At 43.5% G+C, this 19,842-nt stretch overlaps 1 protein-coding gene across 3 annotated transcripts in view; it reads right to left on the reverse strand.

Moving 5' to 3' along the window:
• Window positions 1–2,272: 2,272 nt before the first annotated feature.
• LOC115159183 (adenomatous polyposis coli protein) overlaps window positions 2,273–19,842 on the reverse strand; it is a 59,338-nt gene continuing 41,768 nt past the window's right edge. For all 3 annotated transcript variants that reach the window (XM_029708654.1, XM_029708652.1, XM_029708653.1), the window contains 8 exons: window positions 13,480–13,581; window positions 12,216–12,377; window positions 11,811–12,027; window positions 11,245–11,340; window positions 10,781–10,920; window positions 10,268–10,462; window positions 9,871–10,085; window positions 2,273–9,734 (listed from right to left, as the gene is read on the reverse strand). In XM_029708654.1, coding sequence (XP_029564514.1) covers window positions 3,323–9,734; window positions 9,871–10,085; window positions 10,268–10,462; window positions 10,781–10,920; window positions 11,245–11,340; window positions 11,811–12,027; window positions 12,216–12,377; window positions 13,480–13,581 — 7,539 coding nt within the window. In that variant the 3' untranslated portion in view covers window positions 2,273–3,322. The remainder of the gene's footprint in view (window positions 9,735–9,870; window positions 10,086–10,267; window positions 10,463–10,780; window positions 10,921–11,244; window positions 11,341–11,810; window positions 12,028–12,215; window positions 12,378–13,479; window positions 13,582–19,842) is intronic.

A 19,842-nucleotide genomic window follows, 5' to 3' on the forward strand; every position in this document is an offset into this window, starting at 1 on the left:
TAAAGCTACAAGGGTTAGAAATGAAAGTGATGAGACTTCTCTCACCAATTAATTGTACACGTTTTCAGTTTGTTAGTGTGTGATATCGGGTATAAAAAAAGTTTGACACTGATGGTTATGATCGGATGAAGGTTATTGTAACAGACATACAACTATTACGAAATGTTTATGTATCGGTGTTATGAATAAATGCCTATAGTCATATCCCCTTTGCTTGTATATCAAACCATAGCTGCAATACGAATACTTGTGTTCATAATCATTCACTGGAACAAAGAGATCTTCTGTTGAATCTGACAATTAATATTGATGGTTGTACAGTCGTCTCAAATAAAAATATGAAGGACCTCGGCGTTACTCTGGACCCTGATCTCTCTTTTGACGAACATATCAAGACTGTTTCAAGGACAGCTTTTTCCCCCATCTACGTAACATTACAAAAATCAGAAACTTTCTGTCCAAAAATTCTACATAAAAATTCATCCATGCTTTTGTCACTTCTAGGTTAGACTACTGCAATGCTCTACTTTCAGGCTACCCGGATAAAGCACTAAATAAACTTCAGTTAGTGCTTAAACACGGCTGCTATAATCTTGACTAGAACCAAAACATTTGATCATATTACTCCAGTGCTAGCCTCTACACTGGCTTCCTGTTAAGGCAAGGGCTGATTTCAAGGTTTTACTGCTAACCAACAAAGCATTACATGGGCTTGTTTCTACCCATCTTTCCGATTTGGTCCTGTCGTACATACCTACACATACGCTATGGTCCCTAGAATTTCTAAGCAAACAGCTGGAGGCAGGGCTTTCTCCTATAGAGCTCAATTTTTATGAAATGGTCTGCCTACCCATGTGAGAGACGCAGACTCAGTCTCAATCTTTAAGTCTTTATTGAAGACTCATCTCTTCAGTAGGTCCTATGATTGAGTGTAGTCTGGCCCAGGAGGTTGAAGGTGAACGGAAAGGCACTAGACCAACGAACCGCCCTTGCGGTCTCTGCCTGGCCGGTTCCCCTCTCGCCACTGGGATTGTCTGCCTCTAACCCTATTACAGGGGCTGAGTCACTGGCTTACCGGTGCTCTTCCATACCGTCCTTATGTAACAGTGTAGGTTCCGTCCCTCTCTTCGCCCCAACCCGGGCTCGAACCAGAGACCCTTGCACACATCAACAACTGACACCCCACGAAGCATCGTTACCCATCGCGCCACAAAAGCCGCGGCCCTTGCAACGCAAGGGGAAACCCTACTTCAAGTCTCAGAGCGAGTGACGTCACTGATTGAAATGCTATTAGCGCGCACCACCGCTAACTAACTAGCCATTTCACATCGGTTACACTTAGGAGGGGTGCGTAACTTGAGTGGGTTAAGTCACTGACATGATCTTCCTGTCTGGGTTGGCGCCCCCCCTTGGGTTGTGCCGTGGCGGAAATCTTTGAGGGCTATACTCGGCCTTGTCTCAGGATGGTAAGTTGGTGGTTGAAGATATCCCTCTAGTGGTGTGGGGGTTGTGCTTTCGGACGGGGCCACAGTGTCTCCCAACCCCTCCTGTCTCAGCCTCCAGTATTTATGCTGCAGTAGTTTGTCGGGGGGCTAGGGTCAGGCTGTTATATCTGGAGTATTTCTCCTGTCTTATCCGGTGTCCTGTGTAAATTTAAGTATGCTCTCCAATTCTCTCTCTCGGAGGATCTGAGCCCTAGGACCATGCCTCAGAACTACCTGGCCTGATGACTCCTTGCTGTCCCCAGTCCACCTGGCCGTGCTGCTGCTCCAGTTTCAACTGTTCTGCCTGCGGCTATGGAACCCTGACCTGTTCACCGGACGGCTATGAAAAGCCAACTGACATTTACTCCTGAGGTGCTGACCTGTTGCACCCTCGACAACCACTGATTATTAATTTGTCCATGCTGGTCACCTATGAACTTTTGATCATCTTGACCATGTTCTGTTATAATCTCCACCCGGCACAGCCAGAAGAGGACTGGCCAATCCTCATAGCCTGGTTCCTCTAGGTTTCTTCCTCGATTCTGGCCTTTCTAGGGAGTTTTTCCTAGCCACCGTGCTTCTACACCTGCATTGCTTGGGGTTTTAGGCTGGGTTTCTGTACAGCACTTTGAGATATCAGCTGATGTAAGGGCTTTATAAATCAATTTGATTTGATTGGAAGCAGATCTTAAATTCCATTCACTACCCCAATAACATATTAGATGGATACAAATGATCAAAGCTTGATACACACAACCCTTGCACTGTTCAGTAACACCGGACACTAGTTTTGCACCAAAAATGTTAACGTTTATTATTTTGATTTACAATTTGTAAATGTACTTTTTTCCTTTGAATATCCAACCACTACTTTATTGCATGAGAAAAAAAACCACGAACAGTCATTCACACAGTGTAATTTTATGTGCTTTAGCATTACAGTGATTACAGGGGAAGTAAAATGAGCTTTAAAAAATTATATACCAACACCAAAAACCTACAGTAATAATTTATTTTGTTCAAAGTGTTCATTTAGACCTTCTGAGATAGTCTCTTAGTTAAAAAGCATCCAACTCACCTGATAACAATTAAACAGCAGAGAAATGCATCTATCTACTCTCTTATATAATCTATTTTCCAATGTAAATATTTTCTCTTTCGAAAAGTTGTCAAGGGTAACTTGCAGTTAATTCCTTTATTTTCAGAGCACACATAAAAATAGTGTAAAATGTTACACTACAGCTACCAACACGTGACCACATACATGTTAATCGTTACTTCATGAACCAAACCATCAGGTCATGCAAGGAAGGGAAGTTCATAATACATTTGCAGTAGTAAAAATGAGAATGAATTTTATTTGACCGAAACTTAGGTTTAATAAAACAATAAATTGAGTAGCATTAAAGTCCATCTTTAAGTGATTTAACAACCCAAATAGGCAACTTTAAGTGATTATCTTTGTCAAGTCAGACAAGATTCAGGATCTTTACAGGGGTTTAAATTAAATACATACATAATTAAAATCTGTACAGTACAAATTCACATACATTATCCTTCAGAGGTCTCCCTCTCTCTCGTTCTCTGATAACCAAGTGTCCCAGCCACATTCCTACCAGCAAAGAAACACGAGCCCAGCAATTAGGCTAGGCATCAACTACAATAACCCTCTAGTATCTCACTATTATTTACATGTTAGTTTTTTACACCAAAAGTTGATGAATCCATGATCTTTGCTTGGTGTTTGAATAATTCTTTACAACAGAGGTCACTAGGTATGCTCAAGACATTTCCCCTAGATCATGGTCGTGTGCCTGTGTAGTCTAGCCTCAAGGGACTTAAACTGAGGTTACAATGTAGGACCCACTTTCTCCAGCACTTTCTCCTTTAGATTCTCTCTTTTTTGCACTGTTGGTGACACTGACAGGCGTGGGTATCTGTGAGGGTCGTGGTGGTGTGGCACTGTCAGCACTGCTCTTCCTGGGGCTAGGAGTGTAATTGAAAGGGCTAACCCTGGCAGCCACAGCACCACTAGGTGAGCTGTGTTTGCTAGAGTTGGAGGAGCTAAAAGGGGTGCGTTCAGCAACAGGCAGTTCATGGGCCTCTGGGATGATGCTCTGAGCAGGCTTGAGGTCTGGCCCTTTCTTATCAAGACTCTCACTGCTCCGAAACAAGTTTAAATTAGTCTCTGGACCTAGCCTACGAGCATTTACACTTTCATTTTTGGACCGTTTGGGATGGGTTTCACTTGACAAGAGATCAACAGAGGGCATTTTGACTAGAACACTGTCGATTACTGGAGGTGTGTTTGCTGTTGGAGATTTTACAGACCTTGGACTGTTAATGGGACAGTCCTCAATCCTCACCCACACATCCTCAGTCTTGGACACTGCAGGGCTCATTTGGTGCCCCATGGCCATGGTGTTAGAGTCTACGGAGGAAGAATCGTGGCCTTCTGACTGAGAGATTTCACTGTCCTTCATCTTCCTCCATGTTCCTTTTAAAGGGTTTCCATCTTTACCGTGTGGGGACCTTTGGGCTGGACTCAGTGGCTGTCGTTCATCCTCACTTTTGCCCTTTTCACTTGACTCAGAGGAGGCAGAGAGGATGGAAGAGGAGCTGCCAGTTCTCTTCCAGGTGCCAACCCTTGGAAGAGAGGAGGAGTGTTTGCTTTTCTCCCTCTTCCATGTCCCTGTCCTGTTAAGATTAGGGAGTCTGGAGGGGCTTTCTGAATGGGATCTGGAGATGTCGTGTTTCCCTCCCCTTTGAGGTTTCCCATCCTCATTTTCTGAAGAGTTTTGACTCTGAGGGGACTTTTTCCAGTTGCTTCCCTGACTTCCTTGATAGGGCAGAGTCAACGACATATCTGGCAAAGACGGGCTTGACACAGGCGTTTGAGACTGGCTGGTAGAGGAGGGGGACAGAGACTCGAACGAGGCAGACTCTTCCAATTTCCTCTTCAGTGTTGGACTAGGGGCCTCTTTGATGAACGTTGACTGGCGAACTAGGGCAGGTTTCTCCGACCGGTCTGACTCACTTCCACTTGACTTTGTGGATGTCATCCTGGACAAATCTTGCTTCTTAGATGTGCCAGTAACTCCACACTGATTCAGGCTCTTTGAGGCAGATTCACTCCTAGGGATTCCGCTAGTGCTTCTAGTCAAGCCAGTCTGCTTGGGTGGCGTTTGCTGACCCATCTGTCTTCCAGGGGATGTGTAGGACATCCTGCCAGAACCAGAAGACTTGGTTGACGATGTGCTTGGAGAAGCAGTGCGAGGCAGTTGGGATAGTTTGTTTGAGGAGCCCAGACCATTTCTTCCAGGTGACACAGAGGAGCGACCAGGTGACTGCATGGGTCTGGTGGTCAAGGACTGCTGAGCTGGCCTGGATGGTGTGGAGTCTCTGGATCCAGATCGTGATGAAGCTTTACTTGATCCCGATTGAGATCCAGGCTGATCCCTGGCAGGACTAGGGTCAGATTTAGCAGGTGGTTTAATGCTTCTGTTTGAATTACTGGAGCTCTGCCCTTGGGTAGGGGGGATTTTTGAGACTGAGGCTGGACCGCGGGCTGGAGGCTTCTTTTGGACTGGGCTAGTGCTTGGAGAACTGCTTCTAACACCAGGGACATGGATCATTGTCCTACCACGAGAGATTGGAAGAGTAGGGGCCGTCTGCCTCTGCTGTAATGAGGCTGGGGTCTCAGTGATTGCACGTGGTTTTCCTGTTATGAGACTTTTGTAGACTTTCTTGCCCCCTTTAAGAGCTTTTGCTGCCTCCTCTTCCTTTTCTTTCTTTTTTGCTTCTAAAGTGCTCTTTTCACCAGGTTTTAATATCCGTGGGCGTCCTTTGTCAGATGCAGATTTATTATCCTCTGAATTTAAGGGTAAATGAAAGGGAGACCCAAGGGATATTCCAGATTTGAGGGAGAGGATTGAGTCAGAGTCAGATGAGCCTTGTCTTGAGAGGCTAGCAGCTGCCTGGTGCAAACTGCTGACGATGGAATTGGCACCCTCTTGGATGGCCTTCCAATCAAAGGACTCGGAGTCTGGCGATAAGGCTTGTTCAGAAACTGGACTATGTGTATCAGTGAGATCTAATATGAGTTCTGGCTCCTCAGCTAAAATGCCATCCATACTTCTCTCCTCAGTGGCATCTTCTTGGTCATTCCCCTCTTTATTTCTTGCTGTCTGTTTTTTCTTTTTTGGCATGGCTGAACTGATGCACTCTTGTAGAAGGTCATCTTCTGAGTCAATGCTTAGTGAGCTGAGTGAACTGTTTCTTGAAAAACACACAGGGGTATCTTCAACATGAAAGGCTTTTGGTGCATAACCAGAGGCTTGGGGTCTTGTAGGAGCTTCCACCTGAGTTACATCCTCCTCTTTTGGCTGGAGGTCTTTGTTGTTGTTCTCTTGGTCAATGTCACTTAAAGAGCTGAGAGATGAGTTTCTAGAGAAACACATCGGTGTGTCTTCAATGGAAAACTTCTGCTTCTCATCTGGCACTGGCCCCATGTTTTCTTTGGATGCTTGTGGAAATACTGCCTGGTTTTGTTGCTGAGGTTTTGTTGGAGCAGTCTGTGGTAGATTTGCCCTGTTTGCCCTTAAGGATGGCTTTCCACAGTTTTTTGTTGAAGCTTTTCTCTGGTCTTTGTCTTTTCTAAGTTCTGCCTTTTCCTTAGCGAGGTTAGGTTCCTCATCCTCAAAGTCCAATGAACTCAGTGAATCATTGCGTGAGAAGCAATAGGGTGTACCTTCTATTGGTGTGTAATGCTGTGGCGAGTCAAAAGCAAACCCTGGCCGTGGCCTCTCCGCATTTGGTGGCTTATCTGTGAAATCTCTGGATGCCATTTTTGTCTGTTGCATTTTGGCTTCTTTGTTTTTATCAGGGTATGAAGAAAAGTTGAATGGAGGCTGGGGTTTCTTAATCATCCTAGCTCTGTACTCACTACTCTGTGGCATTGGTTTAACAGGGGAAGTGGGCTTCTTTTCAACCTCCTGCTGGACTAGGCTAACAGGAGAAGCTGATGGGTGCAGTGGTTGATCGTACATTTTCTGTACTCTAAAGGATTTGTGGATTTTACCTTTTGGCATGGCTGAACTGATACACTCTGCTAAAATATCATCCCCTTCATTTTCTGTTCCGGCAGCTTGTGTGGAAGAGGAAGTAACACCTGCATCTTTTTCCTCTGTACATTTACCTTCTGGAATAGTGTCCCTTCTTTGACTGGATGACATTTCTGCACGAGGAGGAGCACGGCTTTCAGCATTGGCCAACTCATTAGGGGGTGAATCAATGGTTAAGTCGCTGAGAGATGTGGCTGTTGAGAAATTGATAGGGGTTCCCTCTACACAGTAAATCCTAGGTATGTCCTCTCCATGGGCAAAGTTCACGGTCTTCTGTTGTCCTCTGGTTTGTGAAGGGTGTAATTTGTACACAGGAAGTTGGCTTGGTTTACGGGCAGTAGGTGGTGGTATTCTAGAAGTAGCGTTGGAAGGGGATTGCTTTTTGAGTTTTCTTGATGACTTTGTTGGCATGGCTGAGTTTATGCAAGCCTCCAGTATTTCTATATCGTCATCATCTGAATCATCCAAAATGTCTTTTTCCGTCTCACGCTTCCCTTGGCTTGGGGGTTCTGTAGTGTCATCATTCTCATGCTCAGCCTCAATTCCCTGGTCGTCTTCATGAACAGAAGGCATGATCTTGAGCTCATCTTTCTGAATGTAAGGTTCATCTAAGCTTAAAGCACTGAGGCTGGATGCGCAAGAGAATCCTTCTGGGGTACTCTCTGTCGCAAAGTGTAGGAGGGCGTCATTATTTGGAAGCACCTGGACTTTCTGGACAGCAGCGTGTACAGCAGCATGTCTTGGAGCCATATCCGCCCTCGGAGGCGGCGGAGGCGGCACCTTTTTGTGTTTCATTGGGGGTGGATGTTGATTTTGTGGAGGTGGTGGTGTTTTGCTTCGACTCGGAGGCATGGTCTGACCAGGGCTGTCGGGCAGATCGCTTGGACTGATGATTCCACTGGGCATACCGCTACACAATTCACTCTGTATAGAGCTAGCGATGGAATGGCTCTCAAAGCTGTCGAGAGAGCTTACAGATGTGCATCTGCTGAACATGAGAGGTGTCTCCTGCACATACTGTTCTGGGGGGCTTTTGGGGGTCTGGGCACCACTTTTGGATGGAGATTTGGCTCCAGATGAAAACTCAACAGCTTTGTGATGTCTGGATCCATCTCCATGAACTTGACTATTCCTTGGAGGCTTCATTCGGACATACTGCACAGATGACTGGCTCTCGGTTCTGCGTTCTTCTTTTGTGTGACTGCCAGTGGACTCTTTCTCAGAGATGGGAAGAGTTGGGTAGTTACTAGTAGCATTTACATTCCTCTTGCAGCCCTCCATTTCGTCCTCCTCTGAGGACAAGGATGACAGAGAGCTACCCCTTGAGAAACAGATGGGTGTGTCCTCAACACAGTACGTCTGTAGTGTCTCTTGATTGACGGTAGGGGGTTTGCATATTGTGTTCTTCTGGCCTGGCCGAGTTGGCCCTGATCTCATTTGAGCCGAGGGATGTAGCTGCATTTGTCTTCCTGCATTCTTTATGGATGATGTGGAACCATCCTGGCTCAGATTGTCTTTCACCGAGCTCTGAGTGGAGGATGACTTTGAATGACTAAACATTGATTTTTGGGAGGAGGAGTCTGAATATTTCAGACTGTAATCAATGGGTTGTTCTGCGTGATGTTCTTCGTTGTACTTCATGCTGTAATTGGTCGGCTGCTCATCTTGTTGTTCTTCCTCTGAGTATCGCTCACTATAATTGGTTGGTTTGTCATCACTGTAATCATCCACAGACTGGCACATAGTCTGGTTGTTCATCTTTTTGTTAATTCCTTGAGTGGGGCCAGCATTGCTTTGATCTTGTTGATTGGCGTTCCTTGATCTGAATCCCTGTGGCATTTCTGTTTGCACAAACCTGGGCTTGTACTTCAGTTTTTCCTCACCCTCACCGTTTCCCTCCGTGTACATGGGGTAGCCTGGGCTTTGAGATCGCATAGACCTCTGATCTGTCCGTTTCATCTCCTCCTCCATGTGCTTAGGCCTAGCCCACCTTTCATTTTGGCTTGGACTTTGCCGACCAGAGTTCAGCTGCTCGTCAGAATACTTCAGGCTGTAATTGATGGGTGTGTCAACTTCTCCATCATCATCTTCCATGTGGTTTGCATTGTGGATCTTGTGAGCGAGGTCTGCAGGATATTTTCTATAGACGCAACACTTCCCCTCATCATCCTCAGAGTAAGAGTCCACAGATGGCTTCATCTGGCCTCTTTTGCCATAGCCATCAGTGCTGTTGACACTGTTGAGACTGTCGTTTGACGCCCTGTATTCTAACTTGGGCATTGGACAAGGTCTGCCCGAGTGATCGGGCTTAGTGTAGGGGTATACATTTGAATGACCATGTTCTGCAGTGGTACGGTGAGGGTCTTGATTAGGGCTCTCTGGTGACCGGTCATCCAGACCAGTCAGCAAGTGAATGCTTTTCACCTCCTCCATCACCATGGCGATCTGAGCAGCTGTTGTGGCAGGCATCTGCATTCTCTTAGAGTCATGATCTGGGTGGAAACCCCCGGGTGCACCCCTCAGTCTGTCTCTGTCCTGGCTTCGATCCCTCTCAGCCCTAACACTGTCTATGTTCCCCCTTGGGTTCTCTCTGGGTGACGGGCTTGACAGAACTGGTGTGTTCACGTAAGGGGGGCGCACAGGCACACTGTTGGGGCTAAACCCGTCCGATCTAGAAACACCATCGTAATCACTGTAGACAGTCTGCTTGTGCCTGCTTGGTTTACCCTTGTGGGACGCCTTGGGGCTTAAATTGTCAATGTTGTCAAATGTCTCAGAGAGGTGCTGAGAGTCCAGTTCCTCGATCAAGGCTTTCTGTTTCCTGACGTGAAGAGAGGGCAGGCTGGATCCAGGCGACATGATGTTGGCGTCCTTGTATTTGGCGGGCCTGTTGGCCATTAGGTTCCTCAGTGCTGCAGCGCTGCCCATTGCGATCATCTTGTGCTTGGAGTGAATTAGGTTCTTCAGCATGCTCACAGCACCCATGTCCCACAAGGCCTCCTGGTCCTTTGCGTTGCGGGCAGAGAGGTTCCACAGAGTGCCGCACGCATTGCTCACAATAGTCAGGCTGTGAGACTTCAGGTGCTGCAGGAGTGTCTGAAGACAGTTGTTCTCTCTCAGGATTTGCCTACAGACAGAAACATATGGTCTTGTAAGCTTTCAAGTGTAAGAATGACTACAGGGGATACAGTAAAATATCAAATAATTATAATATTTAACAGCATAATACTATAGTTCATCACTTTTGATTTTAGAAAACACACCTGTGATCTTCATTTGTAGCAATGAGACTAGACACGTTGCGCAAGATGCCTCCTCCACTTTCAATGATGGCGAGAGTGTTGGTTTGGCTTCGGTACGTCAGAGTGCCAACCAGGAAGGCCAAAGCCCCCTCAACAGCACAGATATCAGCTTTGTTTTCAGTGCAGTGAGCTGACAGGTTCCACAGGGCACTGAGGACACTCTTCAGAGTAGACTCCTATAAAAAGGGAAAGAGGACAAACTATTAGCCAGTGAATACATTTTCAGGCAAATATCTTGATCAAATTCCTATTGGACATTTCATTCAAATATTTATACATTATGTGCTCCTAATTATATAGTCGTACCAAAGTAACCAAGGTGACCTGTAATTGAAAGTGTATTCATGATGCGTCTCACCTTCTGTACCTCCAATGCACACTCCATCAGAGCCCTGACGCTGCCCACCTCGCGGAGGGTCTTCTTACTGTTCACATCCGCCCGCCAGGACAGGTTCCTCAACACACTGGCAATCACCTGCTGTAGATCCTCACTCTCAGACTTCAGCTGAGCCACCATGGCCCTCATGCACCCCTTCATGGAACACAGTGTTGCCTGAGGTTTGAAGACACAGAAAGATGCTTATTATTAAGTTGAAGCCATACTTTTTAGAACAAGATTATCATTGAATAAACTCTTACTCTTAGATGTAAGCACACATGTGGTAGGGTTTCCCCAGACTCCGAATGATCCTACTCCTAAACTAAAAAGCATGCTCAACGGAAATTGAACTTTTTTTTTTCACTCTAGGAATAGGCTTAATCTGGACCTGGGGAACCAGCCACAAGGTAGACATCCCAAAATGTTCTGTAACAATTCCACACACAATCAATCTATATCTGACATTAGGCTACATAGTCTGAATAAGCTCACCTTATTGGCAACATCCCCAAAGGTGAGGTTGGTGAGGGCCATGCCAGCGTATCTCCTCAGAGTGACGCTGTAGTGGTCGCTGGTGAGGCCATAGATTTCACAGTCCACTTGGAGCAGCTCCCCTATAGCCTGCAGGCCCCCTGAGAACACACAGCACAGCATGAGAAATGCCAATCAATAAATTGAATTAGTGAATGTTCTACTATATAACGTCCTATGCAAAGCACATAATTGAGGACATGGCAGAAGAGCCTACCTACATCTTTACAGTGATGAATACATCAATTATTTCTCTAACATGCCTTTAAGTAGCTCTGTTCTGTTATGGTTGCTTGGTGACGGTATGAAATATAAAATCCATCAAATGTGTTTTCTTTCAAGATAACTGCCTGGAAAGCAGTGGAGGTGATTACCCTGGTTAATTAGTCCAAGTAAAAAATAAAGCGTATTTGGTGAATGCTTACCGAGCTCATTCATAGCGTGCCTGTGCTCTTCGTCAAAGGACAGCTTCATAAGAACACACACCGCTGGGCAGATCTGATGCTCCACGGGAGAGGGCACTGGAGTTCACACACACACACACACACACACACACACACACACACCCACCCCATTAGGTAACAAAAATCCATTACCCATCCAGATGTCCATTCACTAACCAAATCAACACAGTTCATCTACAAGACACAATATTTTATTTCATTGAAATACAAAAAACATCTGACCTCTGATTGCCAACAAGGGTTTTGCCACCAAGTACTAAGTCATGTTTTGCAGAGGGGGTCAAATACTTATTTCCCTCATTAAAATGCAAATCAATTTATAACATTTTTGACATGCATTTTACTGGATTTTTTTGTTATTATTCTGTCTCTCACTGTTCAAATAAACCTACCATTAAAATTATAGACTGATAATTTCTTTGTCAGTGGGCAAACGTACAAAATCAGCAGGGGATCAAATACTTTTTTCCCCCTCACTGTACATACTCAACATCAATACAACACAGTAAACACAGAGTAAGCCTCACTGGGGTTTTTGTCCTGGTCCACTCCTCTCTCATGGCTTTCCTGCCACTCCCAGCAGGTCTCACAGTAGACCCTGATCTGCTCCAGGAGGTGCAGCACTCTGATCTCCCTGCGACCTCTCTTATCATCAGGCTGGGAGTGGATAATGTTATGAAGGGCGGCGCTGGCTCTCGCCCGGGCCTCCTTGCTTCCCCGTGAGTTCCCCAGCAGCACAGAGTCCTTGAATTGAATCAAATGTTATTTGGGGTAAAAAATTATAATACATATATCGACAAGATATTTGATCCCAGAGGATTTCACATGAAAGCATGAATTAAAACACATATTTCCATAGTGATCCCTGATGGTAAAACAAATAACTAATGATAAAAAACAAAGTTACCCCCAACAAATGTAACATTTCAAACCTTGTCGTTGCCGTGGAGGAGCTGGATGAGTAAGGGAAGGCAGCCAGACTGACGCATTGCAATGCAGCTGTCCTGAGAGCTGGACATGGCAAGCAGAGTGCGAGACATGTCATCTTTATCGTGGGTCCCCAGCATTGAAAGAAGGGAATATACCATCTCCACCTGTAGAGCAAGAAGGCCGACCGTGAGAACAACTATATTGTAGAAGACACACTGATCATTTATAGGTTGAAACAAGTTATTCATATCGAAATTGATAACACTACACCCACTTGGGATGCAATCTAATTTATGTGGACTACTTCTGTTAAAATACATTTATTATTTTTATGAAATTGCTAAACTACACTGAACAAAAATAAACATGTAAAGTGTTAGTCCCATGTTTTATGAGCTGAAATAAAAGACCCCAGAAATATTCCATATGCACAAAAAGCACATTTCTCTCAAATTTTGTGCACACATTTGTTTACATCCCTGTTAGAGAGCATTTATCCTTTGCCAAGATAATCCATCCAGCTGACAGCTGTGGCATATCAAGAAGCTGATTAAACAGCATGATCATTACACAGGTGCACCTTGTGCTGGGGACAATAAAAGGCCACTAAAATGTGCAGTTGTGTCACACAACACAATGCCACAGATGTCTCAAGTTTTGAGGGAGCGTACAATTGGCATGCTGCCTTAGGGAATGTCCACAAGAGCTGTTGCCAAATCATTTAAATGTTGATTTTGGAGATGGATTATGGTTGAGAAATGATTTGAGAATTTGGGAGTACGTCCAACTAGCCTCACAACCACAGACCACACGTCGTGTGGGTGAGAAATTTAGCGAATTGTGAATGTTATGAACAGAGTGCACCATGGTGGCAGTAGGGTTATGGTATGGGCAGGCATAAGCTAGACAACGAACACTTTTGCAATTTATCGATGGCAATTTCAATGCACAAAAATACCGTGACGAGACCCTGAGGCCCATTGCGAGACCCATTTTTTAAAGGTAACTGTGACCAAGAGATGCATATTTGTATTCCAAGTCATGTGATACCCATAGATTAGGGCCTAATGAATTTATTTCAATTGACCGATTTCCTCATGTAAAAAATCAATGAAATTGCGTTTATATTTTTGTTCAGTATAGATAACATTTCACAATTCTGGTTTGGACATGCAGGCAGATCTCATGTGGTTAATTGTTAACGGGGGCTGTTTCATAGTTCTACTGTTACTATCTCAACCTGAGGTGTATTAGAATCTCTGTTACCTTGGTGCCCAGGTGACTGGTCAGTCGGCGGGGCACAGAGTAACTACCCACACCCAAACTTATTTCACTGGCAGAGTCGTGATCCAGGCGACTGCTTGAACCCTAAAAAAAATTAAGAAAAACATTTTGTCAAGAGAACATCCTTGGTCATCCCTACTGCCTCTGATCTGAAGGACTCACTAAACACAAATGCTTCGTTTGTAAATGTTACAAATGCAAGGAGGCTTGTTGAGCAATTAAACTGAACTTCTTTACTTCAGATCAATAATGTTAACTTGTACAACTCACTCATTCAATCCTCACACCTCCGTTCATGCACAACGTGCCTCATACATTCTTAAAGCAACAGTATTCAATACTCAACTGAGCTACGACACCATATTACCGAACCCAACTGTAAATTATGAGTGTTGGAGTGTGCCCCTGACTATCCGTCAAAACAATTGTGCCATCTGGTTTGCTTAACATAGGGAATTTGAAATTGTTTATACTTTTACTTTTGATACTTAAGTACATTTTGAGGCTAAGAATTGATGCTAGGAGAGTAAACTGACTGAACTCAACCCCCTCCCCTTATGCTCTCCAAATGGATGTTTGCTGTGAGGGTTGATGCCCATGCATTGACTTGTTCCCTACTAGTCAGGGGATGCTTTTCACGGGGACATATTGTTCTGTCTCACAATTCCCAAGCATGAAACGGCTCAGTGTGTTGCGTGGCTATATTGATGAAAAACAGACTCCATGGGATCGAATGATCGACTTTTGCACAGATGGGGCTCTGCACTCTAGTTATGAATGTGTCTCCCTCTGCATTAGAGACGCATTGTATGATACACCCACTGAGCTATAATGGATACACAGAGAGCAACTGGCTGCAAAAGAGCTGAGAGCAGAACTCTGAGAAACGCAGCAGGTAACTTTGATTGTAAACTACATCACACTGTTCACAAAACTACGTGGAGATCAGAGCATGTCAATTCTCTATTTCACACCGAGGCATGGTGGTTATTGAGGGGGAGTGAAAGATTTTTTTAATTGCGAGAGGAACTGTTGTCATTCGCAATGGATGTAAAAAAAACAAACAGGCTTTGTTGAATTTCTGTGTAATGAAAATAAAAGAAAAAGGGTGTCTCCTTACCTATGTAATAGACATATTTGGGAAACTGAACAAACTGAAAGCAAGCATGCAGGGGAAATACAAAACAATTCAACAGATGAGTGACCAAATCAGCGAAATCCAGTCGACTGGGATCCTAGCTCAGTTGACATGCCGGTAAAGTGAAATTCAACAGCTGATCGAGCTGTCATGTGACTGAATGCTGCAGACAACGCATTCATGGTTCACCATTAGGGTTTATTGGCGGTAACCCGGTTACCGAGATTTACCGCCCAAAACCACTCCCTTCTCCGGGGATAAAGAAATGTGAGAAACCAGTAAATTATAATACATTATTTATATACACAGCATGACATGAACTGGAACTGTTAAATTATATGCGATGTCTAAATATGGGTTCTCTACGGCCTTCACTCTGGTCACAGTACGATGAATCATCGACGCTCAGGGTGGTGACCGACAGCCCATTTCAGGATGTAGACTCATCATAGTAACTTTTTTATTTTTATTGTGACAGGTAGACCTACATTTGCTGCAGCATAGCCTATGCTACAGTAATATAAAGACCTAATGCATGTCTAATTTACACATTTCCATCTGGCTTTCGGGGTAACCTTAATGTTTATAATTGTAATTTGTTATTTTTTTATTGCAGTCGCAGAGTTTTAAAACGCTCCTATATCGTTAATTTAAATCAGTGCACGAGCGAGCACTATCTCGCAGTCTCTCTCCATCAATTCCATTAAAATTGCAAAATAGATAATCCTGTTCAAAATTGATATATACAGTGCCACTGGGAAATATTTAGACACCTTGACTTTTTCCACATTTTGTTATATTACAGCTTTATTCTAGAATTGATTAAATTCAATTTTTTCCCTCATCAATACCCTATAATGACAAAACAAAAACAGGTTTTTCGACATTTTTCCAAATGTATTAAACCTAAAAAACAGAAATAGTATTCAGACCTTTTGCTATGAGACTCAAATTGAGCTCAGGTGCATCCTGTTTCCATGGATCATCCTTGAGATGTTTCTACAACTTGATTTACCTGTGGTAAATTTAATTGATTGAACATGATTTGGAAAGGTACACACCTGTCTATAGAAGGTCCCACACAAAAACCAAGCCATGAGGTCGAAAGACTTGTCCGTTGACCTCAGAGACAGGATTGTGTTGAGGCCCAGATCTGAGGAAGGGTACCAAAACATTTCTGCGGCATTGAAGGTCCCCAAGAACACAGTGGCCTCCATTATTCTTAAATGGAAGAAGTTTGGAACCACCAAGACTCTTCCTAGAGCTGGCCACCTGGCCAAACTGAGCAATCGGGGACAGCCCGCTTGGAGTTTGCCAAAAGGCACCTAAAGGACTCTCACACCATGTGAAGCAAGATTCTCTGGCCTGATGAAACCAAGATTGAACACTTTGGCCTGAATGCCAAGAGTCACGTCTGGAGGAAACCTGGCACCATCCCTAAGGTGAAGCATGGTAGTGGCAGCATCAAAACCTGTTTTCACTTTGTCATTATGGGGTATTGTGTATAAGGCTGTAACTTAACAAAATGTGGAAAAAGGAAGGGGTCTGAATACCTACTCATTCAAGGGTTTTTCTTTATTTTACCATTTTCTACATTGTAGAATAATAGCAAAGACATCAAAACTATGAAATAACACATGCAATTATTTAGTAACCAAAAAAGTATTTATATAATATTGATTTGTTTAACACTTTTTTGGTTACTACATGATTCCATATGTGTTATTTCATAGTTTTGATGTCTTCACTATTATTCTACAATGTAGAAAATAGTAAAAATAAAGAAAAAAACCTTTGAATGAGTAGGTGTCCAAACTTTTGACTGGTACCGCGCTCGTGTGTGTGTGAGATCTATCTATCTATATATTCATGTGTGTGTGTATATATCCTAGCCTCTCTCTTTCAGGTAATAAATTCAATGCAGTATTAGCCTTGTATTTATATATCCAGGCTGTATCACATCCGGCCGTGATTGGGAGTCCCATAGAGCGGCGCACAATTGGCCCAGCGTCGTCCGGGTTTGGTTGGGGTAGGCCGTCATTGTAAATAAGAACTTGTTCTTAACTGACTTGCCTACTTAAATAAAAATACATATATTTAGCTAATGAATGATGGATTATGCATACTAAGCTTCTAACTTATAGCCTGTCTCTTTCGCAATACGCACACACCTGTGCTCCACTGGCCTCTCCCCGTTAAAAAAAGAAAAAAAATAAGTCTCCTTAGCACTTGGGAGTCCCATGAAGGAAAATCTAGACTAGAACAGCTTGCTGGGCATCATTTCTTATACCAATAGACTATTATAAGAGGTACGCAAGCTCTTGTTTGCTAAATGGTCAATACAGCAGCCAATAGAACTCGCGGGTAGTTTGAAAGAAGAGCGAACGCACAATGGCGGTTGGCTATAGCAGATATTTATTCAGACCCATAACCATTCAATCCTCATGAAGAGAAGTGAAAGCCTTTTGCCACATTTCAGGCTTCAAACAAAGATATACAACTGTCATTTTTTGTGAAGAATCAACAACAAGTGGGACACAATCGTGAAGTGCAACGAAATTTATTGGATATTTCAAACTTTTTTAACAAATAAACTGAAAAATTGGGCATGCAAAATTATTCAGCCCCCTTAAGTTAATACTTTGTAGCGCCACCTTTTGCTGCGATTACAGCTGTAAGTCGCTTGGGGTATGTCTATCAGTTTTGCACATCGAGAGACTGAAATTTTTGCCCATTCCTCCTTGCAAAACAGTTCGAGCTCAGTGAGGTTGGATGGAGAGCGTTTGTGGAGAGCGTTTGTGAACAGCAGTTTTCAGTTCTTTCCACAGATTCTCGATTGGATTCAGGTCTGGACTTTGACTTGGCCATTCTAACACCTGGATATGTTTATTTGTGAACCATTCCATTGTAGATTTTGCTTTATGTTTTGGATCATTGTCTTGTTGGAAGACAAATCTCCGTCCCAGTCTCGGGTCTTTTGCAGACTCCATCAGGTTTTCTTCCAGAATGGTCCTGTATTTGGCTCCATCCATCTTCCCATCAATTTTAACCATCTTCCCTGCCCTGCTGAAGAAAAGCAGGCCCAAACCATGATGCTGCCACCACCATGTTTGACAGTGGGGATGGTGTGTTCAGGGTGATGAGCTGTGTTGCTTTTACGCCAAACATAACGTTTTGCATTGTTGCCAAAAAGTTCGATTTTGGTTTCATCTGACCAGAGCACCTTCTTCCACATGTTTGGTGTCTCCCAGGTGGCTAGTGGCAAACTTTAAACGACACTTTTTATGGATATCTTTAAGAAATGGCTTTCTTCTTGCCACTCTTCCATAAAAGGCCAGATTTGTGCAGTATACGACTGATTGTTGTCCTATGGACAGAGTCTCCCACCTCAGCTGTAGATCTCTGCAGTTCATCCAGAGTGATCATGGGCCTCTTGGCTGCATCTCTGATCAGTCTTCTCCTTGTATGAGCTGAAAGTTTAGAGGGACGGCCGGGTCTTCGTAGATTTGCAGTGGTCTGATACTCCTTCCATTTCAATATTATCGCTTGCACAGTGCTCCTTGGGATGTTTAAAGCTTGGGAAATCTTGTTGTATCCAAATCCGGCTTTAAACTTCTCCACAACAGTATCTCGGACCTGCCTGGTGTGTTCCTTGTTCTTCATGATGCTCTCTGCACTTTAAACGGACCTCTGAGACTATCACAGAGCAGGTGCATTTATACGGAGACTTGATTACACACAGGTGGATTCTATTTATCATCATTAGTCATTTAGGTCAACATTGGATCATTCAGAGATCCTCACTGAACTTCTGGAGAGAGTTTGCTGCACTGAAAGTAAAGGGGCTGAATAATTTTGCACGGACAATTTTTCAGTTTTTTATTTGTTAAAAAAGTTTGAAATATCCAATAAATTTCGTTCCACTTCATAATTGTGTCTCACTTGTTGATTCTTCACAAAAAAATACAGTTTTATATCTTTATGTTTGAAGCCTGAAATGTGGCAAAAGGTCGAAAAGTTCAAGGGGGCCGAATACTTTCGCAAGGCACTGTAAGGACAACAAAACTGAACAAAAATATAAACACAACATGTAAAGTGTTGGTTCCATGTTTCATGAGCTGAAATAGAAAATCCCAGAGGGACATTTTCTTGCCAACTTTTTCAGTCACCAGTTAATCAATAAACAGGCACTGGGATGAAGTAGTTTGACAAGTGTACATGGGTCAATGACGTGTATTTAAAATATAGCTAGCAAATCTATTGTTTTTATTTTCTAAAAACCTAGCTAACAGCTACACTGCAGATATAATTAATATGACTAGTTGTCCGTATCTAACAGTTGAAGGCGAGGACTGAAGCAGCACTAGAGAGAAATTGGTGGGAAGCTAATAACATTAGGGGAAAAATGATGAAGAATTGTAATGAAATTCATTAGCCTATACTAGTAACTTTGTAGGCCGCATTATCATGGTTTGAACGAGGTGCGTAATTCCTGTCCGTGTAACAGTACAACACAATACAGTAACAGTTCACTCAAAAAGATGAGCCTACTGGAACTTGTTTTATTTATTTACACAATAGAGCATAGCTACAGCCATGTGCTTTTCTGTCGTGCGTAATGTGCTGTAAGCCTATATATCATATAGCCTATGTATTGGATAATGGCACAATCATTTGGGCTTGGGCTCATAAAATGTATTTAATCAGGCTCAGGTGGCGTCAGGCTTGAATTTTCAATCAAATCCAGACATAGGCCTATTTATATGCTTTAGAATGACACTTACAGTTTTAGCGGGAAATACAGGGTTACCTGGGAGGAAAGTGATTTATTCTCGGGATAGAACATTTGTAAAATACCGGGAAAATATTCAACCCTCCTCCCAATGGAGGAGTTTTGGTTCCTGACTCAAAACGGAATACTGTGCCGTCTCCCTCACGGTGCACTGATTCAGTGCTCATCTGCATACATTAAATCCAGGTTGGATGTGATAGGAGAGATGAGGTGTGCACTGTTGACACTGACCCAACAACATGCACCAAGCACACCCATCTCATTAGTGGTGGTGAGATGAGAGAAATGACATCAGACTAATTTCCAATTGACTATTGAGTTGTAGGGTTGTCCCAGACTAAAAAAAAAATATTGGTCTACTGATAGTAGTCTTATGTCGACCAATTGATTGGTCAACATTTCTAAACAAGTATTT

This window comes from Salmo trutta, chromosome 23, assembly GCF_901001165.1.
Source record: "Salmo trutta chromosome 23, fSalTru1.1, whole genome shotgun sequence".
Lineage (NCBI taxonomy): Eukaryota > Metazoa > Chordata > Actinopteri > Salmoniformes > Salmonidae > Salmo > Salmo trutta.